This window comes from Gymnoscopelus microlampas (genome assembly GCF_963454915.1).
Source record: "Gymnoscopelus microlampas genome assembly, chromosome: 3".
NCBI classification, from domain to species: domain Eukaryota; kingdom Metazoa; phylum Chordata; class Actinopteri; order Myctophiformes; family Myctophidae; genus Gymnoscopelus; species Gymnoscopelus microlampas.
Genome location: NC_139940.1, coordinates 52,314,821 through 52,338,384, shown reverse-complemented (window position 1 = coordinate 52,338,384; position 23,564 = coordinate 52,314,821). Strand labels below are relative to the sequence as shown.

The 23,564-nt window shown below is 42.5% G+C and overlaps 1 protein-coding gene across 1 annotated transcript in view; it reads left to right on the top strand.

Annotated features, from left to right (window-relative positions):
- The window catches only part of LOC311038862 (uncharacterized protein), a 59,416-nt gene extending 36,651 nt beyond the window's left edge, over positions 1-22,765 (top strand). The window contains exons 12-22 of the mRNA XM_084048478.1: positions 2,685-3,018; positions 6,126-6,359; positions 7,899-8,095; positions 9,038-9,111; positions 9,259-9,304; positions 9,847-9,911; positions 10,483-10,553; positions 11,406-11,554; positions 13,530-13,609; positions 17,053-17,171; positions 18,052-22,765. Coding sequence (XP_083904604.1) covers positions 2,685-3,018; positions 6,126-6,359; positions 7,899-8,095; positions 9,038-9,111; positions 9,259-9,304; positions 9,847-9,911; positions 10,483-10,553; positions 11,406-11,554; positions 13,530-13,609; positions 17,053-17,171; positions 18,052-18,067 — 1,385 coding nt within the window. The 3' untranslated portion in view covers positions 18,068-22,765. The remainder of the gene's footprint in view (positions 1-2,684; positions 3,019-6,125; positions 6,360-7,898; positions 8,096-9,037; positions 9,112-9,258; positions 9,305-9,846; positions 9,912-10,482; positions 10,554-11,405; positions 11,555-13,529; positions 13,610-17,052; positions 17,172-18,051) is intronic.
- Positions 22,766-23,564: the final 799 nt, after the last annotated feature.

The following is a 23,564-nucleotide window of genomic DNA, read 5'->3' as shown; positions in this document are numbered from 1 at the left end:
TGGGCCCATCTTTCGCCGCAGGCTGAAAACCCACCTCTTCAGGAAACACTACCCTGACCCTTCCTCTTAGCCTTGCCTACTTGTTGTCAATTATTTGTACGAGCTCTTGTCTTATTGGATCTTGTTTAATCGATACACTTATTTGTTTTAGCTCTTGCTCATTTGATTTTCCTATTTGTCTCATCTGTTTAAGAAAGTAGGTAGCTGATATATTGCACATTTACCGTAGCGCTAGGTATCCTTTATAGCGCTAGGCAGGGGTGTAGTGGAGGGGTGGCGCGAGGGAGTGGCGCTCCCTCACTTCTCTAACTGCTGAAAAATATATTTATACATTTTTATGAAAATGTTTTTAATTTTTCATAAATATATATGTTTTTAAAGACGGGGTGCCGTGATTTTCAGTGATTCCCCCCCCCCCCCCTAAAACATAATCATCAAGTATTATGGTTATACTAGAAGGACATTTTTTTTCAAAAAAGTGTACAGAAAGTGTTAAAATTATGTTTTTATGTGGACACGCCTCCAGTTCATTAAGTATACCTGGTTCTCACCTTAGCACCTCCTCCACCACCTTAGCACCACCCACCTGTCCTAGTCCCTCCTCCTCCTCATGCCCACACTTGTTGTGTTATGATAACAAGGGGGAGGGTATGTTTTTACTATGTCACTAAAGGGCTGTTTTTCTATTGGCACGTTTGACCCTCAAGGTTTCAGCCTTCAGGTAGAAACTTAAAATAGTCAGAGAAGACATAAAACACCATAAAAACACCACCAGGGGACTTAATGAAGTTCTATCAACCTCATAGACACATGAAAAACAGAAACAGTGCAAAACCATGGCACCACCTCTTTAAGAAATGTTTTAAATGTTTTAATCATTTGCACATTTAAAAGCAACACATTTGTAACAACAGCATAATATTGGGTTGTCCAGGTGAGATTTAGAAAACCCTGTGGGGTTTATAAGGTTAATCTCACCTCATTTAACAAATACAGGTCAAATACATTACACCGCGGCGCAGCGGGGCTTTCGCGCGGGGGGCTTAGGTATACTCTTAGTTGCTTGTTTTAGAAGAGAATGCACTTAAAGGACAACTTTGTTTTTTTACAACCAAGGTTTATATTTTAGCTTGTAATTAAAGTAAATAAATGATGAGTGTAATTTTTTTTTCATTTACTGCTTTCTATAGTTTTAGCAATTTTTGCGCTATTTTTTTTACAGTGGGCGGGGGCATTTTGTCCGGTGGCTAAATATGCCTTTTTTACACAATAAAAAAGGTCCTGTGGTCTTTGATGGCCAGATGTGAGTTATTGGGGGCTAGAAGAGCTACTGTACATAATACTAAAGAAAACGCCACCGGACAGAATGCCCCCGCCCACTGTAAAAAATATCGCGAAAATTGCTAAAACTATAGAAAGCAGTAAATTTAAAATTTTTAACACTCATCTTTTATTTACTTTAATTACAATCTAAAACATAAACATTGGTTGTAAAAAAACAAAGTTGTCCTTTAAGACAACTTTGTGATTAGTAGTGTTCTTGCCTACCTATGTTGAATGCACTTATTGTAAGTCGCTTTGGATAAAAGCGTCTGCTAAATGACTGTAATGTAATGTAATGGGCGGTACTTAGAAGCCCCGTGCGGCCGGGGCATGTGAGGAGAACAAGCGCTCCCCTTCCATCGTTCAGCTACAGATATCTCTGCTATCGGGCAGAAACCAGCAGCTAGCTCCAAAATGTTCATTTCTCAGGAAATGAAAAAAAGTGGAGTTAGGAGGTTTTGTTCATCATTGATAAGAGCAGCTGAATGGACCTCCAAGCTCACAATGATTTGAAAAGACTGATTTCAATCATTTGGATTCCATGGAAGCCAGCATGTCTTCTATGGAAGCATGTTGTGCAGCAAAAATAGCCGATCTACAAGCTCTCAATGCGTCTGCGACGCATTGAGAGCTAGTAGAAAGGCTATTTTTGGTCATTTTAAGATTAGAGTAATTGAAGTGGTCAAACTAGCAATATGTTCGGAAGCATCTTCCATCATATCTTAATCGTCTCGGATATTTCACGTAAAAGCAAAGGTTAAAGCCTCGATCTGTGATTTCTTCACATGGTTGGCAGTATTGTAGAACAGCAGGACTGGAACAATATTACTAAAGCATCCTCATTTTTCATATTGTGTTTCACAAATCGCACATTAGGACATTTTCAGTCGTGAGATTTAATGTTGCTTTAATCCATGAGCTTATTTTTAAAATGAGAACCACTGCATTAGAACACACGTTCTTTTCCACATTTTCACCAAAGTAACAGTTTTGGACATAAAACGTTTCCATAGCTCCAGGGGCGGCCATTTGATAGCTGAGTGGTTAGTGAGCCCGCCTAGGGAGCCAGAGGCCCTGGTTGCCCCAGGTTCGATTCCAGGCCAGGCCAGCATATGTGTCGATGAAATGAAATTTGTCCCTGAGCAAGACTCTTAACCCCTAATTGCTCACAGGTTCTCATTGGAAACAAGACCGCAAGGACTTTCATGAACGACCTGTTAAAAGGAATTATCCATATCCTTATCCCACCAGACAGCAACGATATGCATTTTTGTCAATAAAGATGTCAAACAAAAAACTCTCTCTCCTTCTCTCTCTCTCTCTCTCTCTCTCTTTCTCTCTCTCCCCCGGTCTTACCCAAGGTGCCTCCAGGGGGCGGCGGCCGGTGGGAGGAGTCGTACCGGCGGCCCTGTTGTGGGACGGCGGCGCCGGCGCCGCGGCGGTGAAGAAGCGCGGCCCGGGCAGACCCAGGAAGTACCCCCTGCCCTCCCAACACCCCCGCACCCCCCACCACCACCTCCTGCCCCCCTGCAGGGAGGAGGTGAGAGGAGGTGGAGGAGGAGGAGAGCGACAGAGGAGAGAGGACAGAGGAGCAGGAGGAGGAGGAGGAGGAGGGGAGGACAGTGAGTCACTCTCGCAGCTGAAGAGAAAGAGAGGCCGGAAGCAGAAGTACACCGCCGCCCCCTGCAGTCAGAGGTAAGCACTGATTTGAACTCGTAGGCGTTAGTGTGGGAAAAAAACACTTTCGAATAGGCTCTATTCACAGCAGCCATAGTATGAAAAAATTCACAGGTGTTACCAATGATACTAATGAAGGCTCTGTTCCATTCTGGTCAAACAGAGTCAGGGTGCTGATATTGTGCATGTTGGCTCACTGGAAACACTCTGTTACACCAGTGGGTCTAAAGTTGGGGTCCAGGGACCCTCATGGGCTTCCAAATGGCCACTTACGGGTGTGTAACTCTGAGAGTGTACAAATGGAACCAAATGGACCCGTAAGGGTCCATTTGGTTCCATTTGTACACTCTCAGAGTTATGGGGGTCGTGGAAACCACTGTGCTACACTAAATGGAACAGAGCCTTCATTATCTCTCTCAGTGCCACGAGTTTTCCCCGAGTACCCTCGCTGCCAGAACGAGAAATCCGAGTTTTTACTTTTGACTGTGGTCGCGCTATTCTGTTTATTTTTCATGATCACTTTCACTTCCTGACTCCTTCAGAGTCACTGGGTTCCGGTTTCATGACGCAGATTCCGTTTCCGGTTCTCATTTTTTTCCCGCGGTCATTTTCGGTTAGAATAGGGACGGAGAGGTCTACTGATACTCTCTTTGGTCTGGGTGACGATCAGTCATCGTAGTCGTGTATTACATCGTATTTTAACACGATCAGAAATTGTCGAAAACGTCACATCCGTTTATGACCGGATGTGACGTCGGCCTGTTTGGGAGGGGGCGAGCGAGTCAACGAGGTGATCAATGTCTCGATTTGTCGCTCTCTACTGGTAGAACTGTCGTATGAGTTTAAAACTGCATATAGACAAGCTATTTGAAAATGTAATTACAAAATAACAACAAAAAAAAAACGAAAATTGCTGGCCCTGGTGGAGTACTTTATGAAAATACTCTGGCACTGAAAGAGTTAGTATCATTGGTAACACCTGTGAAGGAAGTGATAATATGGCTGCTGTGCATAGAGCCTATATGGATCTTCAACAGGGGGTCCGGGGCCCCTAGAGGGTCCTCAGAGTTACTACAGGGGGGGCCGCCAAATCTTTGTGTGATAGGATCTTTCTTTTACATTAAAAGTAGGGTAAGTGATCTTTTTTGGTTAAAACAAAAGTTTTTTGTTAAAAGGTTAAAGCACTATATTGTGATAGTAATCATTGATATAGAGTGTTTGTTCAGTAACAGGAGTCTCCTCATCTCTCCAGCTGTTTAATAAACAGACAATAAATGGGTTATAATATGGGGTCGTGGTATAAACAAGTTTGAGAAGCCCTGCTCTATAGCAATGAGCACTATCAGAGTATAGAGCTATTTAACACCTATTTTAACCAAAGAAAATCACTTACCCTACCTTTAACCACTTGAACCCTAGTATCCCTATTCTGAGAAACGTTAGCCGAAAATCTTCAAGCTTGTAGATCGGCTATTTTCGGCAAAGAGGTTTGGTGTAGAGGTAAAAAGGAGCAAACCAAGTACAGGCCAAAGGTCAAGTTTAGTAACTATTGAGGGTTTAAGTGGTTAAATGTCTGAAATAGACAAAACAACACTGATGATAGTCAATGAAACTATCTTTGAAATCTATGAAAACCTGCGACACAATTGTGTACAATGTAGTGGGGGGTCCCTGCTTCATCTCTCTCTCTCTCAGCTCAGGTGTCCTTGGCTTGAAAAGCGTTGAAGACCCCTGTTTTGAAACACTTCTGGGGTCATTTCAACATACTCTAGTTACTGTCTGCACCCCAGACAGTTTTTCTTTTACGTTATTTGATTACATATTTAGATATTTGATATATATATATATATATATTTCCATATAAATCCATTGTAACTTCAAGCTCCATTTTAATCATGTTAGACTCATTGAAAAACACACGTCCTTTGTTCTGGTGACTGATATCGTCCTTCTAATGCAGACTTACCTGACCCTAGTCATTTTGTTCTCACGTTTTTTGTTACTTAGGCTTGTTCTTCTTGACCACATTGTTAAAAATGTAAGACAGCAGTTTAGACAGATGCTAGGTTCATTGTTTACCAGCTGGTTTCAATGTACAGATTAATCATTACTTTGATAGTATTTCGTCTCTGTCGGCTTGGAAACCTCGTTGAAACTGTTACTTTTTAGGGTGTTCATTTACGAAAAAACACAACAAGTTGGAGATAAGAGGTTTCCTCCCGACCTAGCTTATTGTAAGTCGCTCTGGTTAACCCATTCATTCCGGGAACACATACTGTGACATTTTAGATTTCTTTTTTTTACCTATAACCATTATTTTATACTTTGGCTATTAAAAAATAGCAGATATACAAGCTCATAGCGCGACAACGAGTGCCATGCTATGAGCTTGTACTGTAGATCTGCTATTTTTGAAAAATCTTGAAGATTTGTGCAAATCTTTGAATATGTATGTTTTTTTAAAGCAAACATTTTTAACTCGGATCTGTGCTTCTGGGGGGGTCCCTGGAACAACATGTTTTGAGATGGGGGTCCGCGGCCAAATACATAACATTTCGGGGGGTCCTTGACATGAACAAGTTGGAGCGCCACTGATATAGCAACATACTGTTAGGATTTAGAAAACATTTTTAGATATGTATTTGGCCCGCGGACCCCCATCTCAAAATGTTTACTTCCAGGGACCCCCCAGAAGCAAGGATTTGAGTTTAAAAATATTCGCTTTAAAAATATATATACATTCAAAAATTTGCACACATTTTCACGATTTCTTTAAAAAAATAGCACATTTTCACGATTTCTTTAAAAAAATAGCAGATATACAAGCTCATAGTGCGGCGCTATGAGCTTGTAGATCTGCTATTTTTGAATAGCCAAAGAAATGTTAAAATGACACAGATGCGTTTGCCGGTCTTAATGGGTCAAGAGCGACTGCTAAATGCCTTCATTGTAAGTAGTTTGTCTGTACAATAAACCTACTCTGCCATGGTGGCTGTCCAACTTGTAATCTAACCTATTTAACACATGGTTTTCAGCACTGTGTGCTAAACCAGTGCCTTTTCTCTCTTTTTTTTTCTCTCTACCATTCTATCATTCTATCTCGCTTCATCCCTTTCTTTTTTTAGTGTCGTTGAGGACCAACCGGAGAGCTGCACCACCACCGCCGCCGCGGCCGCCGCGCCCCCGTTGTGTTTTAGCCAATCGGAGATTGAGCCGGGTTCACCCCAAACTGCAGCCGCCCAATGGGAGGAGGAGGAGGAGGAGGAAGAGGAGGAGGAGGAGGAGGAGAGATCTGAGGGTCCGCCCACAAAGAAGTTCCTACTAGCGGGGCTTTACTCTGATGACTATAAAACTACAGAGTGAGTGACTGTGGCGTACAGTTTGAACTACTAGCTGTGTGTGTGTGTGTGTGTGTGTGTGTGTGTGTGTGTGTGTGTGTGTGCGTGTGCGTGTGGCTTGGTGGGTGGGAGTGTGTGTGTGTGTGTGTGTGTGTGTGTGTGTGTGTGTGTGTGTGTGTGTGTGTGTGCGTGTGTGTGTGTGTGCGTGTGGCTGGGTGGGTGGGAGTGTGTGTGTGCGTGTGGAGAGGGGGGTCGGTTGAGAGCCAATGCGAGTACATACTACCATTGTCACATTTATTGTTATTATTATTATTATTATGATTATTATTATTATTATTATTATTATTACATGGTTTTATTTAGCCCCGTCTGTAGTGCTGTAGCTTGGGTCACATGGTGTTTTTGACAGAAAAGGTATTTTCTATACTTTTGATACTTTTGTGTGACGCTGTAGTATGATCAAGTAGGGCATTCATTTACATAAAAAAAAAAAAAGTAAAAAAAAAAAAAAAAAGTTAAACTATCGTGGAGATAAGAGGTTTCTGCCTGACAGCGACGCTATACGATGATCCCTACGATACTAACGATAACTATAACTATATCGTTCACCATTGTCTTTGTCATAGTTGTGGTAGGACTCACACAATTATTTATACAATTCTTTTAAACTATATCTATTATCTTTATAGTTATAATAGTATGTTATAGTGCTTGGTGTGAAATGCCCTTTAAAGGGGCATGTGCCCTAGGCCCTAGGTAATGTAGTTTGTTTTCCAGTTCAGGTTAGAAACTGCAGCAGATATCATACATGGCAGACTATAGTAAGCTACACAGCTGCAGCTAATAAAATAAATAATGGGTGTGTTAAATTTAGGTGTGTCCCCTCCCCAGCCATGATTAATCTTATTACCTGCAGCTGTGTTGGTTGCATCACGTTGTACTATAAGGTCAGCCTTATGCAGCCTGCCATGTGTTTAATATGCTGTAGTTTTATGAAAGTAGGTGTTTTTAGTTTGAAAAACAGCTACAATTCTGGACGATAACCAGAGCTACTGAGATGGGGGTTTTATGTGCTGCTGAAACTGTTAAACCAGCATTCCTTAAACTCTCCCTCCATTTGTTTGTTGACTATTATTTCTTAGAATATAGGTCACGCCCATTTCCACCTGACAAGATTTTCCGCCATTTCGATTTTCACTTTTCTAGTTTAGTTTGAGTTTGAGTTAACTGTAATAACCTTGTATTAGAGGCAACCATACAATCTCATTGGGAGCATTCATGGATTGTTGCTCAAAGGCAGTTTGACACAAAGCCAGAGGAAGAGTTTGGGATTCAAACCGCTAACCTTCCGGTTCCCAAACTGCCGCTCTACCTCCTGAGCCACTGCACCCCAGCAATCGTGCCCAGTAATCAGGCTATAAGTGTGCATGTAAACAGTTGTTAAGTGATCCTGCTGGAGACAAAAAGGTTTCAAATGGTTTCCGTTGCTTTATATGACTTAATACGGAGACTTCAGTCAAAACAAACAATCGGTTGACATTGTTGAATGCATTCTTCCAGCACTCCTGTCCAGCAGGCCAGCAGAGACAGCTGGGGATACACCCCTGAACAACACGAACACAGCCCAGGACAACACGACTACAGCCCACAACAACATGAATACAGCCCAGGTCAACACGAATACACCACCCCAGAACAACAGGAACACAGCCCAGAAGAACATGAATGCAGCCTTCTGCCCGCGCCACTACATGTGGGTCAGTATGAAACTGTGTTCTTTGGTGCCTTTTATTTAAAAAAATAAATAAAAAAATACAACCTTTAGTCTTTTATCTCTGCCAGGCCGGAATGGTCAGGAGGCAGAGATTATATTTTTGCCCCTGAGGCGAACAGCGTTTTCCTATCGGGTTAGCGGTATTAGCGCCCAGTAGGGCCCTACTGGGCGGGGCTTCTTTCGCTCTACATTAGAAGAGTTGGGAACAGTGGGCGTTGTCAGATTTTAATACAGCCCAAATACCCCATCTCACCACCACTGGCTTGCCTCGTTAATCACTAGACTCCCAACCAGCACCTCCTTGGTTCGACTCCTGCTCAAGATATAACTTTTTCGAACAACCGCGGACTACTTTTTTTCGCCGATAAAGTATAGTTTTTGACCGCGACGGAGGGGCACAGTCTCAAGCGAACTTGAGCCACGTTCAGCACCGCGAGTTGCCGTGCTGAACGTTGCGAAGTTCGCTTGAGCCTACTCAGTACCGTCCGAGTTATGTACCGAATCGTAAATTATCGCCCCCTTAGGCAATGCCATCGCTGAGCATTATTTTCCACCGCGGAGTACTGTCCGCCCCGCCCCCCCACTACCCGTCCCCGATAGGAAAACGCTGGTCGCGTCTGTGAATCTGCTCTGTCTTGAGCAGATTCAAACATTTCCTTCTGGCGTGATGGTTTCTTGGGCCGTGGTGGTACTGCAGGCTCCACTTGCGGCTTGCTTGAATGGCCCTCCTAAAGGCCTCACCGTGGATTTACAGGCTGGGGCGCTAACCCATACTGCTCCCGGATGCCGTCTACACAGTCATAGTAGTATATTTATAGACAGTATATTCTAGAACAGCACACCGTACAAAAATAGTTTATAAGCATGTACGTACGGTATATGATCTTAAATGTTTAGTTCACACAAATCCTTTCCTCTCTCCCAGGAAAGTATCTGAGACTTAAGAAGATTGACTTCCAGTTACCGTATGATATTCTCTGGCTGTGGACAAACAACCAGGTAAAAACAACAACATGACCGCATCCAACACAACACTAACACAACACGACAACACTATAAAGTAACACATTTATACCACGCACATTAATACATTGTTGTGTTTCACGTAATGCTAGGTGGTTGATGATACCATGTGTTGTGTTGCAGCTCATCACACAGCCATCAGTTCCTCTGAAGAGGAAGAGACCTTACTGTAAGTCGCACGCGCACACGCACGCGCACGCGCACACACACACACACACACACACACACACAGAGCCGTCTGGGAGAAATGCGGGGCCCGGTGCGGAGTTGGCGAGCACGCGCGCGCGCGCAGCGCGATTTTTTTGCGGTTTCTGTTGGATATATCCGAGTTTTGGGTGGTTATTTGCGGTTATTTTTGCCCTCAAAACATTAAGTTGGGTGTCATGTTGGGTGTCATGTTAAAAAAAAAATGTTCCCGTTTTTTTGCGAGGCCCCCCGTAGCGCGGGGCCCGGTGCGGCCGCACCGTTCGCACCACCCTTCCTGCGGCTCTGCACACACACACACACACACACACACACACACACACACACACACACACACACACACACACACACACACACACACACACACACACACACACACACACACCAACTGGTCTTCTATATTATCTTAATATATACTTAATGATGACATCATCGCTCTGTGCTCTCTCTCTCTCTCTCTCTCTCTCTCTCTCTCTCTCTCTCTCTCTCTCTCTCTCTCTCTCTCAGTTCGGGTGAAGGAGAAGTCTATATCCCCCCATCATCATCACCATCATCACAGTCCCCAGCCCCTGGTGAGTCAGAGTAGCCTAAAGACAGAGGACAACGTGTCCATTCTGATCTGAATGATGAACATCACTGTACTCCTGCTGGTGCCTACTTCCTGTCTCAAAATAATAAATGCATAATGAATGAATGAATGAATGAAAAGAGAGCTGAGCCAGAAAGCATAGCTCTCAATATACCGAGCAATCTTAGTGTGCAGGGTCATGACCGAAATAATACGATCGCGGTTACATACATCCCTTAGAGATAGGGTGAGGAGTTCAGTCATCCACCAGGGACTCTGAGTAGAGCTACTGCTCCTTCACTTGGAAAGGAGCCAGCCATGGAGGTTCGGGCATCTAGTACGGATGCCTCCCGAGCGTCTCCCTTTGGAGGTCCTCGCTGCAAGTCCCACTGGAGGAGACCCCCTGGCAGACCCAGGACCAGATGGGGGGGTTTATATCTCCACACTGGCCTTGGAACGCCTCCGTGTTTCCCCAGGAGGAAATGGCTAATGTTACCCGTATGGATGGATGAATGAATGAATGCATAATTGTATTAAGTGTTCATGTTAAAAGTGAAGAACTGCTGTGTTTCCAGGAGGAATGTCCCAGTGACATCATCGACATGTTCCCTCACCTCGACATGGAGCCACTCAGTAGCGGTGACAGGTATTATCCTTAATGATAATAATTATAATTATAAACTTTATACAGCACCTTTCTTACAATGTTACAAAGTGCTTGTACAGATAAAACATAATATGAGATGATCAAAATGAATGTGATATCATCTCATTAGAGGCACATTTTTGGTATCAGCCGAGAACGAGGGAGCCTGTCCCCATTTCAATGCGCTAGACCATTGGTTCTCAAAGTGTGGTCCGGGGACCCCCAGGGGTCCTTGAGGGAGTTCCAGGGGGTCCCCAGCTAAATGATGGATAGTTAAGAACCAAATGGACCCTTATGGGTCTGTAACTCTCTAACGGGTCCATTTGGTTCCATTTGTACACTCTCAGAGTTAGATTAACATTGATTTTACGACATAAATTGGGGTCCCGGAGCCTAATGCATGTCAAACTCCTTGAAATTTAAATTAAAATGGTGGAGAATCACTGCTAGAGCCCTAAAAATCTTCTCTTATGGGGGTCCCTGGCATATCTTTACAAATGGGGGTCCATGGGCTAGTTATAAGTGTCAATTTGGGGGTCCTTGACATGAAAAAGTTTGAGAACCCAACACTAACCCTAACCCTATTTATACATTGTATTATAAATGTATTATAATCAATACATTTATAATTTATACATAGTGCCGATCTACAGGCCCACTACATGTTGCGGTGCGACACGTTGTGAGCTTGTAAATCTTTTTTTTTTTTTTGGCTTTAGACTTGCAGTTAAGAATGCCCCAAATATTTTTTAAATGGTATTCATAAAATTGCTTCCTAAAATGTTGATGTCCTCACAAGTGTATTAATACAAACGTGTGTGTGTGTGTGTGTGCGTGTGTGTGTGTTGCCAGGAGCTTCGTGGTGGAGCGCCGGGTGTTTCTGGTGAGGAACTGGACCCTGGTGAGGGACAGACAACTGAGGCTCAGGAGAGAGAGGAGAGAGACGGGGCGAGAGACTACCGGCGGAGGAGAGGAGAGAGACCACAGACACACCAAGTCAGGTCCATGAAGCAAGTGTGTGTGTTAGTTTTCGTTTTAGTAGGTGTGCGTGCGTGTGCGTGTGCGTGTGTGTTTTGTACCTGCATGTTTGTGGGTGTATGTCTCGGATGTGTCTCAAACAGAAACATACATGCTAGCCTTATGCTTAATTTATGATGCTGATTGGGCGGCAAGTACTCCGAGACACAGACAGAGTAGGAAAATGGTACCATTTTATCACAAGCATTAGTCAGGACCAATTATATGAAGACAAGTTGAAAATGGGTGAAGTCGTCCTTTAAGCCGTGTCCAGCCAGTAGGAGTCACTAGTGCAATGACGGAGATCACCTTACCGGCTCCCCACCAGTGAACACAACTATTCAATTTACTATTTACTATTACAATTTACAATTTAGGCATTTGGCAGACGTTCTTAATCCAGAGGGATTTACATTAAGCAAGGACAACACAAGATAATACATCAAATGCATAGAACTAGTAACCCAGGGTCATAGGTAAACCAAGAACCATACCTCTATGTTTTAATTTTCATGATAGTCAGTGTGCCATATCAACATTAAGTTTAATTATGACACATAAAAATGTAATATTTCCAACTGATTTTGATCGTCCAAAGGCTATACATAACATTTAGAAACATTTTCTTTCACATCAGTATATATGATCATTAGACTAGCAATAACCCACCCCAATCTCCCAGACTCCCCACTGTCCCCAGTCAGAGTTAGGAGTTTGAATGAGTGTAGAATTATGTGCAGGATCATGTCATTTGTAGATGTGAGGGGACTTAATTAAGACCTGAAGCCAATTCTACAAATGTCTTCTAAATCCCAACAGTATTCTGAAAAATGTTTCTATATCAGTGTTGCTCAAACTTTTTCATGTCAAGGACCCCCAAAATCATATTTATTTGGCCGCCGACCCCCATCTCAAAATGTTTTGTTCCAGGGACCCCCCGAAGCAAAGAATAGATTTAAAAATGTTCGCTTTAAACAATATATATTCAAAGATGTGCACACATTTTCACGATTTTTCAAAAATAGCAGATCTACAAGCTCGTAGCGCGGCACTCGGTGTCGCGCTACGAGCTTGTAGATCTGCTATTTTTGAATAGCCAAAGTCTACAATATAATATATATTTAAAAAAAAATCTGTAAATTGAAACTATACAAACTATAGGATGCCAGGTCAACAAATGAACCTGGCATCTGTCTAAATAACATTTTAACGCAGTGAACACAACGCAGTGCGCTCATTGGAGCGCACAGCCAAGCCTGACACCCTGTGGAGCGTTCAAACCCGCTGGTCTCCATGGAAGTGGGCAGGAACTTCTGCGCCACCTATGCTAACTGAGATAGCCAACTGTGGCTAGCACTATACCGCTAAGAGGGTTTCTTCATTATACACCGTAAACAAACAAATATGCTTCGGTGTGAGACACAGTGAGCCTGTGTGTGTGTGTGTGCGTGTGTGCGTGTGTCTGTGTGTGTGTGTGTGTGTGTGTGTGTGTGTGTGTGTGTGTGTGTGTGTGTGTGTGTGTGTGTGTGTGTGCGTGTGTCCATGTGTGTGTGTGTGTGTGTGTGTGTGTGTGTGTGTGTGTGTGTGTGTGTGTGTGCCAAAGAAAAGGCTGGAGCAAACGCTGGTTCTGATGCTTCATTTATTCATTATATTTGAATAATCATGGAACACATCATATGATGATTGTGAGTGTTTCAGCTTCATGGATATGGCTCTTGAGACGTGATCTATGGTAGTGGTTTTCAAAGTCGGAGCCCCTGGGAGGGCCGCCAGGGGCCGGCGGGCATTTCAAACTGCAAGCTGGTCTCTGTAGAGATAGCAGTCTCACTGTAAATGTTTTGGTTACTTAATAACTTAATAAACACAAAGCCGACAGACAACAGTCTCAGGTCATGGGGTCATCTGACACGCATTCACCACTGTCACTGACATACAGTGCATGGCCTCTGACCCCTGCAGGTCAACCAATGGGAGAGGAGGAGTCCCTCCACCACCATGAGACTCAGGACCCCCGCACCCCTTTCACTGCCCACCCACAGGTCAGTGCACAGTACACAGGTCAAAAGGTCAAGACTCCATCGGCTCTATTCTGGGCAAATCTAAAGCCGCACCCGCGGCCCATTAGCCGCGAAATACGGATACGGGAGCTGGCACTGTCTCTAAACGCTATTCTACTCCTGCTGTACCTGCTCTGCATTATGCCGACTCCATTATTAGCGCATGGAGGTGTGCCCGTGGGCGCGTGTTGCTATATCCCCAACATTGCTATAGCGCAGGGGTCTTCAACGTTTTCAGGCCAAGGACCCCCTAGCTGAGAGAGAGATGAAGCAGGGACCCCTCTGTATTGCATAAAACTGTGTTTCAGATAAACTTTTGCTGCTCTTTTTTCCCTCTATAGTCTACACCTATAACTCTTTGTCAAAAATAGCCGATCTACAAGCTCACAACGCCGTTGTGAGCTTGTAGATCTGCTATTTTTGTCTAAAGTTCTCCTCAGAAAAGGGATGCTAAGGTTGAAGTGGTTAATGTAAAAACAATATATATCATACAAAGATTTGACGGACCCCCTGTGGTAACTCTGAGGACCCCCTGTTGAAGACCCCTGGTATAGCGGAATGTAAAACCACCCGCAGTGCCAACTTGGTTTGGTAGAGCACACAGGCTGCAATGGACGTCTGGAGACGGGTCAGGGCGCACAGCACGTACCTCTCTCTACTAGGCTATTATTGTCAACAACTCTCTGTGATTCTAATTTTCCTATAATCAGCAGAAGGGAGGGTGTCAATTCATTGTGTCAATTGTGTTTATATAAGATGATAGTCTATTTAAAGAAGACAATTTGTGCGTCGCGCAATGCAATGATCTACAAATTACACACGTCAGTTTTATTCATCGATTACACAGGAAATAATGAACTGATTACAAAAATATAAAATTTTCTCTAATCAATCAGTAACATGTAGGTGATACGTATGTCTATCGCATGTGGTTTTATTGAAAGGCAATCAAAGGCCAGAGCTTAGAAACCAAATGTCGGGTGTATGTTTCCATCACACAGCTGAGCTAGCTACCCATAATCACTGTGTATGCTGCGTGCGTGCGTCGTTCGCAACATGTCTGTGACACTGTGTGTGTGTGTGTGTGTGCGAGAGAGAGAGAGAGAGAGAGAGAGAGAGAGAGAGAGAGAGAGAGGGGGGGGGGGGTTGCCAGGTAAAGTCTATGTAAAAAGCGAACATTTGCGAAAACCTGCCCTTACAGTATTGATTGATTGATTGAATATTTTATTGCCAGAAAGTACAGTTAAAACACTTTGTCTAAAAGGTCCGTCCAAAAAAGTCCTTGCGGTCTTGTTTCCATTGAGGTCCTTGGTAGAAATGATGAATTTAGGAGATGTTTGGACGTTGGAGGGACATCTATTGTGAGTACAGAATGTTTAATGTGCATAAATGGCCGCCGTGCCTAAGTAAAAGTGCAAAAGTATAAAATGCACTCGTATCAAAAGTAAAAGTACTCATTATGCAGAATGTCCCATTTCAAGTTTTCAAATTATAAAAACCTTTTGAAAATAGCAGATCTAGCTCACAGAGATCTACAAGCTCACAGAGCTTGTAGATCTCTGTGAGCTGTAGATCTCAGCCCTATAAAGGCTACATTTCGAGTAAAAGTACTCACAAGGACTGGAGTACTTTTACTTTTGTTACTCAAAGTACATTTTTATACCAATACTTTTGTACCTTTACTGAAATACATTTTGAATTGACTTTTACTTGTAAGGGCGTATTTCTACATTGCAGTATTTATACTTTTACTTAAGTAAAACATGTGAATACTTTTTCCACCACTGGTTATGAACATAACTGACGATATAATGTCTTGAGGTGGCTAAAGTGGCCAACGTGAAATCGCGCACAGACACCCGACTTAATGTTTTGAGGTAAAAAATAAGAATAAATTAATTCAAAAACCGAGAAAAACCCGAATAAAATAATAAGAAATTAATAAATAACCGAATTAAAACCGTATTTTTTTCTCGCGCACGCGCTCATCCGCGCGCGTGCATGGGGCATGGGGGGGGGGCCCACTTTCAAAAAACCTGTCCCCCCACCCAAGAATCCTGTCCTCAGCCCTGCTGTCTTCCTCTCAGCTGCCCTACTGCCTGTCTCTCCTACACTGTCTCCCTCACAGCTGTCCTACTGTCTGTCTCTCCTACACTGTCTCTCAGCTGTCCTACGATCTGTCTCTCCTACACTGTCTCTCCCTCAGCTGTCTTAGACTATAGTAGTCTGTTACAGTCTGCCATAATCTATCATAGTCCAATACAATTTAATTTTGAGTTTTGAGTTTAAAGGGATATTTCACTTTCAAAAAAACATTTGGTCATTTTATCGTCTACTCGGGCCTTTGTGAGCCCCCCAGACAGTTTTTAAGTTGCTTTATTCAATATTTAGATGTTTGATATTAATTTTTATCAGACTCGCCCCCTTCCTATACAAACCCATTGTAACTTCAAACTCCATTTAAACCATGTTAGATTCATCAAAAACACCCGTCCTTGGTTTTGGTGACTCATCCTGCCCTCCTAATGCGTGAGGGGGCCGTGTTTTTTTGATTAATGTTTTCATTTATTTTATACATTTTTTTTTTTTTTTTTTTTTTTCAATTTCCAAAAGATATATAAAAAATAAATGAAAAAAGTAATTGAAAAAACACGGCCCCCTCGCGTATTAGGGGGGCGGTATGAGTCACCAGAACCAAGGACGGGTGTTTTTGATGAATCTATCATGGTTAAAATGGAGTTTGAAGTTACAATGGGTTTGTATAGGAAGGGGGCGTGTCTGATAAAATGAATATCAAATATCTAAATACTGAATCGAGCAACTTAAAAACTGTCTGGGGGGCTCACAAAAGCCTGAGTAGACGATAAAATGACCAAAAGTTTTTTTGAAAGTGAAATATCCCTTTAATTCTGCTGACTTGAAATTCTGTTCCTGTAAATCAGTGACTCTTCATTTTCAGGAAATTAGGTTTTGTTCTTCATTGATATGATGAATGGACCTCAAAGCTCACAATGAGGTTGGAGGTCAAACGGGGGTGGAGCCTGGAGTCAGCAAAACCAGCTAACTCTACCCCCCTTTGGTGGAGTTAGCTGGTTTAGCTGACAGTTTGAGGATCCAATGGAGTTAGCTGGTTTGTCAGAAGTGCTTTTTAATACTTTTCATTGGTTCAATATTGTTTTAATCAACACACAGACGTAAAGGGTGTTCAATAGTACTGATTTATGGGGAAAAAATGAAAATGCGGAAAAATGGAGTTAGCTGGTTCCTGCCCGACTGCAACGATATTCATGGGGGGCGCCGACGATACCCTCCCTTAACTGGCTGCTGGTACTCTCTGATGGCGAGCTAGCTAGAAAGACTTATCTAGGTCCTGTTGCAATGTGGTGCTCGCGTTCAAAGGTTGAAAGTGTTGTTTTGCGCACCAGATCATCAGAAGCCTGAAGAGAGGAGAGGACGAGGAAGGAGGGGAGGAGGACGACGTGTACAGCAGAGAACAGCGGAGGAGAAGACTGAACAATCTACTGCTGAGCCTGCACTCAGACAGGTACCACCGCTGCTACTGCTGTACTCTTACCACTTCTACTTCTACTTCTACTACTCTACCACTACTACTATTACTACAACACTACTAGTGTTACTAATCAAACTCCTTTTTTTTTTTCTCCACGATTTTGTAACCCATTTTTCACCCAGTTCCAATTGCCTAAGCATGTAATAATGTAATGTAATCTCCCTCTGCCAGCCTGGGTAGAGCCCCGAACTGAGCTCATGCTTCCTTCAATGCATGAGGAGTGAGCGGGCCGCTTCTTATCACCTGACGGGGGGGAGGTTCCCCGGTTGGACGTAGCGCATGGAAGGACCACGTTATTCCAACCAGTTCCTTTCCCCTCCATCAGGCGCCCTGGCTGACCAGGGGGAGGCAGTATAGAGACCAGGATTACTGCATGTTTTTGTGAGGGTACCTATCCTAGGGAACACGGGGACAACATGCAAACTCCACACAGAAAGGCCCTTTCACCAACCCCACCTAGGGTATGGGCACTGATGGAGGAAAGAACATGCCTCCAGCGCCCATCTACATTTTTGTTTAGTTATTCATAAATACCTCTCTAGTTCTACTTTGACTTGAGATGACATATTGTCATTGTTGGGCATCTTTTATTTATTGATTTATTTCATAAATTAATTACCTATTTTATACTCGCTCGCATGACAATATCTCACAAAAATCTTTTGCATTTTTAAAACAAATGTATCTTTAAAAAAAATTGGCCTATAATCATGACCCAAAATGGGTTAGGCCCGGCCAGGTGAAATTGGTTAACTCTGTCTGTGTTTTTCTAGTTCCTGAAAAGTAACAGCAATGGTATTTATGTAGGTTGGGTGATCTTATTTGACTGACAGTCCGTCTCTTCTCTGTTCAGGAGGGACATCTCATGAGTCGAGGCCCGCCATTGGATAGACAAGACAGGAAGTGATGTCACACAACACCCCCACCCCCCCACCCCCCCGCCCACACTCTGTCTGCCCGCAGAGAACCAAGATGTCAAACGTGACGAGGAGAGAACATAACCCGACGCGAAAGAGGAGTATCGGCCTCGTTCACGGACGAGAACTCAGCCTTCTGCTCTGAAGCGTCAGAGGTTCACCAACAAACGCCTCCTTTCTTGTCCAGTGGAGGTTGAAACGGACGAAGAGACGAAAACGATGAGACTGTAAAACAGACCAGCTACCAATGAATTTGCACTAGTGCCGCTTCCTACGAGCACCCTAAAGACTGCATTGCTGAGTGGACAGACACACTATAAACAAACAAAACAAGACACTCTGGCACCTTAAAAGCCTTCTCTGGCAAAGAGAGAGACAAAATGCTCGGAGATTTAAAAAAAAAAAGGGACTTAATTCTCCGGTATGATAACTTTCTGTGGAACTCAAGAGGGGGAAACGTGAACCTTGGGAACGAGGGGTTGAGGTTAGAAAGGATGGTATTGAAATGGAAGCTAAGAATCGAAAAAGGGTGATTCGGACCGCTTGCGATCTGTCGGCGCAACGTTCCAATGCTTAGATTTCCCCCCCGTCGTATGACGGTGGCGCTCGCCAAAAATAGCAGACCCGACAAGCTCGCAAGCTTCATAGGACTGTTTTTCGGCAAGTGACACCGTAGTACGACAAGGTGTAAGTCATGCCTATAATGGTTTTGTGTCATTGCAAATCTTTGGCCTGAACTAGGCTTTACACATCGGGTGTGTTTTTTTTTTTTGTGCCATTAATTCGCCCGAAATTATATTTTTTCAAAGTGTTGTTTGAGTCATGAGCAGATCCACACATAATGCAAGAAAGTGACGTAATTGTTTTGTTTTGTTTTCGAAACGAGCTCAATTTGTCACCGTGGATGAGACTAAATAATAGACAAATAATAACGTCAGCCTGTATGAATGAGGCAACCATATGAATAGTTTGACGCTAAATACATTTATTCGTCACACTTCCCAGTGTGTAAAGACCTTTAAATGCGAATACGATTGGTGAATCCGAATCCTAATCCCCTATTGAAACTTTTAGTGCACTCGGAAGACCATGCTCTTTCAGCGTTGTCATAGAACAGTGGTTCTCAAACTTTTACATTTGAAGGACCCCCCCTTAACTCTGACATTTGTACACTGTCAGAGTTACAGACTTGTAAGGGTCCATTTAGAACCCTGAGAGTCACTGGACCCCACTTTGAGAACCACTGTTGTAGAACAACAGAAATAAATTTCATAAAAAAAATGTTTTAATGGTGAGTGGACTTCAGTTTTAAGAAACAACCGGTTGGAACCGTTTTTTTCCCCAACCGGTACCAAAATGGAACTGGCTGTCAAACCCGAGCCCCCCACTGGGAACTCAACACCACAAACTTTTGTCAAAAGATTTTTTTTTTTTTTTTTAAATTGCTCTGCAAGCTCACGTGACAACGTGATCTTGTAGATCTGTTAATTCCGCTATTTGTCATACAACAAAGTATATAAGGCTTGGTTAAGTATATAAGGCAGTGGTTAAGAAAATGTACCCCCTCCCCCCTGTGTGTTTTTTCTTTTTTTTACCCACCAAACCCTGGCTTCCTCATTCGGGGTTCATTCTGAGCTTCAGAAATCTCAAAAGTGTTTTCTTATCGACGCAGGGAAGGAGCCAAGGGCTCAAGGACACAAGGAGAAGGAAGCCATTTCAGGCCACGGAGACGCCTTTAGCTCCGGTCGTCTCCTACAGTGAAGGAGGGAGGTTTTGCATGAATGGAGACAGGGAATAAAAATAGCAGCAGGTATTTTGGCAGCGAAAGGCAATAGATTCTCTACTGAGACGTTTTTTTTAGAGAGGTTATTTTTGGAAACAGCAGATTGAGTAACTGTCTAACTACAGATATCTATTACGGTGTCTCAACCGTACGGATAAAATGTTCGCCCCCACTCTTGTTTCTAGGGTGGATGGGTGGGCTGGGTACAGTGGGGGGTGGGGGATATGGGGTTAACGTTGGTTCACGAGTCTTTTTTGTAAACAAGTGATGTATTTATGTAACATGATGAAGCAACATGGACGGCCCTGCCGTTACGTAAGCGCATCGCCCACCCCAGGTGTGTGGGACGAGGTGGGATCCAGAGCTATTGAGAGAGTTACGACACTATCATACGAAGACGTCTGTTCTACGATAATATTTAATATTCAGATAATATTACATTTACATTTGTCTATTGCCAAAACCAACCAACCAGCCAGTGGTGGAAAAAGTACTCAAATGTTTTACTTAAGTAAAAGTATCAATACTGCAATGTAGAAGTACTCAAATTCAAAATGTACTTGAGTAAAAGTACAAAAGTATTGGTATCAAAATGTACTTAAAGTACCAAAAGTAAAAGTACTCAATGTTTGAAAATAATAAAATCAACGCGATGTGACCCGTTGTGAGCTTGTAGATCGGCTATTTTCAAATAGCCTAGGTATAAAATAGGGCTAAAGTGGTTAATGTATGTTTTATAATGTAATATATTTATATCTGCAAAGTAACTAGTAGCTAAAGTTTTCAAATAATTGTAGTGGAGTAAAAATACAATATTTGATGTAGTGGAGTAGAAGTAAAAGTACTGAAAATTGGAAATACTCCGGAAAAGTAAAAATTCCTCAAAAGTGTACTTAAGTACGGTACTTGAGTAAATGTACTTAGCTACTTTACACCACTGACGCTTGCCGTGGTTCCTAACACTACTTCATAGTTCCAAACATTGATTGATGAAGCGCACTACGTGATACATGGCGGTCGGAATCAAAGAGTATCGTAACTCTCTCTTTTCAACGGGTTCTGGAACCGGGTGGAACCTGCCGGTCCGTTGCAGAGAGTTTAGTTTTTCTCTTTGAGGGTTTGGTTTGATGCTCAGGGTCCAGACGGCTCAGAGCTCAGCCTGTCAAGCCAAAGAAAGTGTGAATCGGGGGGGAAAACGCTTGATGTCGGGGTTGGCGTCACGTGCGTTTGTTTTTACCCGCAGGCAGGAATGTTCGCTCGTTCTTTGCTCCCGTCAGGCGGAAGCATCGACAATCAGAATGTCCTGAGAATAAGCTCTACGCACGACAGCCATATTGGGAATTAATTGGGCCACTTCCTTCACAGGTGTTACCAATAATACTAATTAAGGCACAAAATCTGTCAAATCTCTTATTTTCAAGGACCCCCATAACTCTGAGTGTACAAATAAGGTACACTCTCAGAGTTACACCCCCACCGTAAGGGGCCATTTTGGAACCAAAATGGAGTGTTTCTAGTGAGCCAACATGCACGATATCAGCACCCTGACCAGAATGGAACAGAGCCTTCATTAGTAACATTGGTAACACATTTGAAGGAAGTAAGGACGAGGCCCAATTTCTTTCCAAAATGGCTGCTGTGCTTAGAGCCTATTAAAGCTAGAATTTCTCTTTTTACCCAGAATGCTCTAATTATAGAAGTGCCATGTTGTATTCTGCCCTACATAGACAAACCACATTAAAACACTTGAACTCCGGCGTGACTATTTTGGGTGGGGGGGAAACGTCGATCTACAAGCTCAAAGTGCGTTTTGAGCTTGTAGATCGTCTTTTTTTTTTTTTTTGCAAAGCGATTTCGGTGTCGTGTAGACGAGGGGGGAAAGCGGTCAAAGTACAGTTGTAACTCAAGTGTGGTTCTCTAAAACGAAAGGGTTTAAGTGGTTAAAACATGCGAAATGCCGTTAGTGCTTTTTTTTGTCTTTGTAGGGGCCAGTATTGCGCCTAAGTGAATTCATGCAGTCGTTTTAAAAGCAATATCTCCCGCGATAAGGACTACACAAGGACTACATAAAGACTAAATAAGGACTTCCTTCCTTAAAGATTTTAAGTTGTGAATAGCCGGGGTCATTTTTTCTTTTTTTTTTCTGTACAGGTAGGTTAGTTAAGTTGAATCCATAGCTATAGAACCGGAGAGGAATCGTATGTGAATGTACATTCTCTATCAACAGTAATCTGTCATATCAGAACTCTACATTTACGTGATACTATTGGGAATATTATTCATACAATAATCAAAACCCTTCATTTTACTAAGATGTTTCTAACAGATGATGTAACTGACCAATATGCTTGTATCAAATATTTCTCTTTAAAAAACAAAACAAAAAAAACATTGACTATGATTGTATTATGAATCTTTCTAGAATTATGTCATTTGACTTTTTTATGTTTTGTTCGGTTTTAGTGTGTTTGTTTTTTTCTCTCTCTATTGGTCAGACAATCAGTGGTAAATAAGTGAGTTAGTTCCAGTTTTCTGCTGTGTTTTTAGTAGCCTTTAGTACAACTTCCTGTAACAAGCCAAGAAAGTGCAATTTCTTTGACTGTTTACATTCTGCGTGTACATTTCTTGTCTCTTTCTTTTATAAACTAAGAGCACTACATTATCACCAGTGGAGGATTAACTTTATAGCAGAGGGTACAAGTTACATAAAGAGTTATTTATCTAGTTTGCATGACATACTGTATTATGTAATCCTCGGTCCTGTTGCTTCTAATAAATATAAACGTATAAACGCCACGCCATAGAATGCTGGTTCTAACATTTTGCCTCTCTGTACATGACGATTAAAGCATTTCATGTCTACTAAACCCTGGCCTTCTGTTTTTTTAAATAATGTTTTAAGACATTTCTGCTTTGTAAAAGTGTCTGCAGACCAAGCTGTCTTGTCTAGAGCTCGACCGAGTCCTGGACCACCGCTTCCTGATGTTTTGACTGATAAAACTATTGTAAAATTCTTGAAATAAAATGTAAATACTTTAAGGTGCATTTGAGAACATTTAACTTATAAGCAAACACATAAAACAAAACAAAAAGGTTTTGATAGACACAGCTTGCGTCAATTGGTGTAACCATTTGAATATACACGAAAGCTGTGGAATATTGAAAAGTGGAATAAAACTTGCAGTGTCATAAAATGCTTTTATTACATGTATTTTTACACAATTATCTGTCTTGATAGCAGTCGAGCTCCTCTCCACTGCTGTAGAGTGTGGCTCTCATGGTGTGTATCCCTGTGACAAGGATGTCAGGCCCTGTCACAGGGATGTTAGGCCGTCACAGCCCTGTGACATCATTCCAGTATCATGGTGGTCAGTATCATTCCAGTATCATGGTCAGTATCATGTCAGTATCATGTCAGTATCATGTCAGTATCATAGTCAGTATATCAGGTCAGTATCATGTCAGTATCATGGTCAGTATCATGGTCAGTATCGTGGTCAGTATCATGTCAGTATCATAGTCAGTATATCATGTCAGTATCATGGTAGTATTTACCGCTTGTTGCTTCTACATTCACTACTCTTTGCTGAAGAAAGCGAGTCCGAAAATCAAGTCACATGACCTTGGTGTTTTATTTAAGTCCACCTGACAATACAAGATTTAATC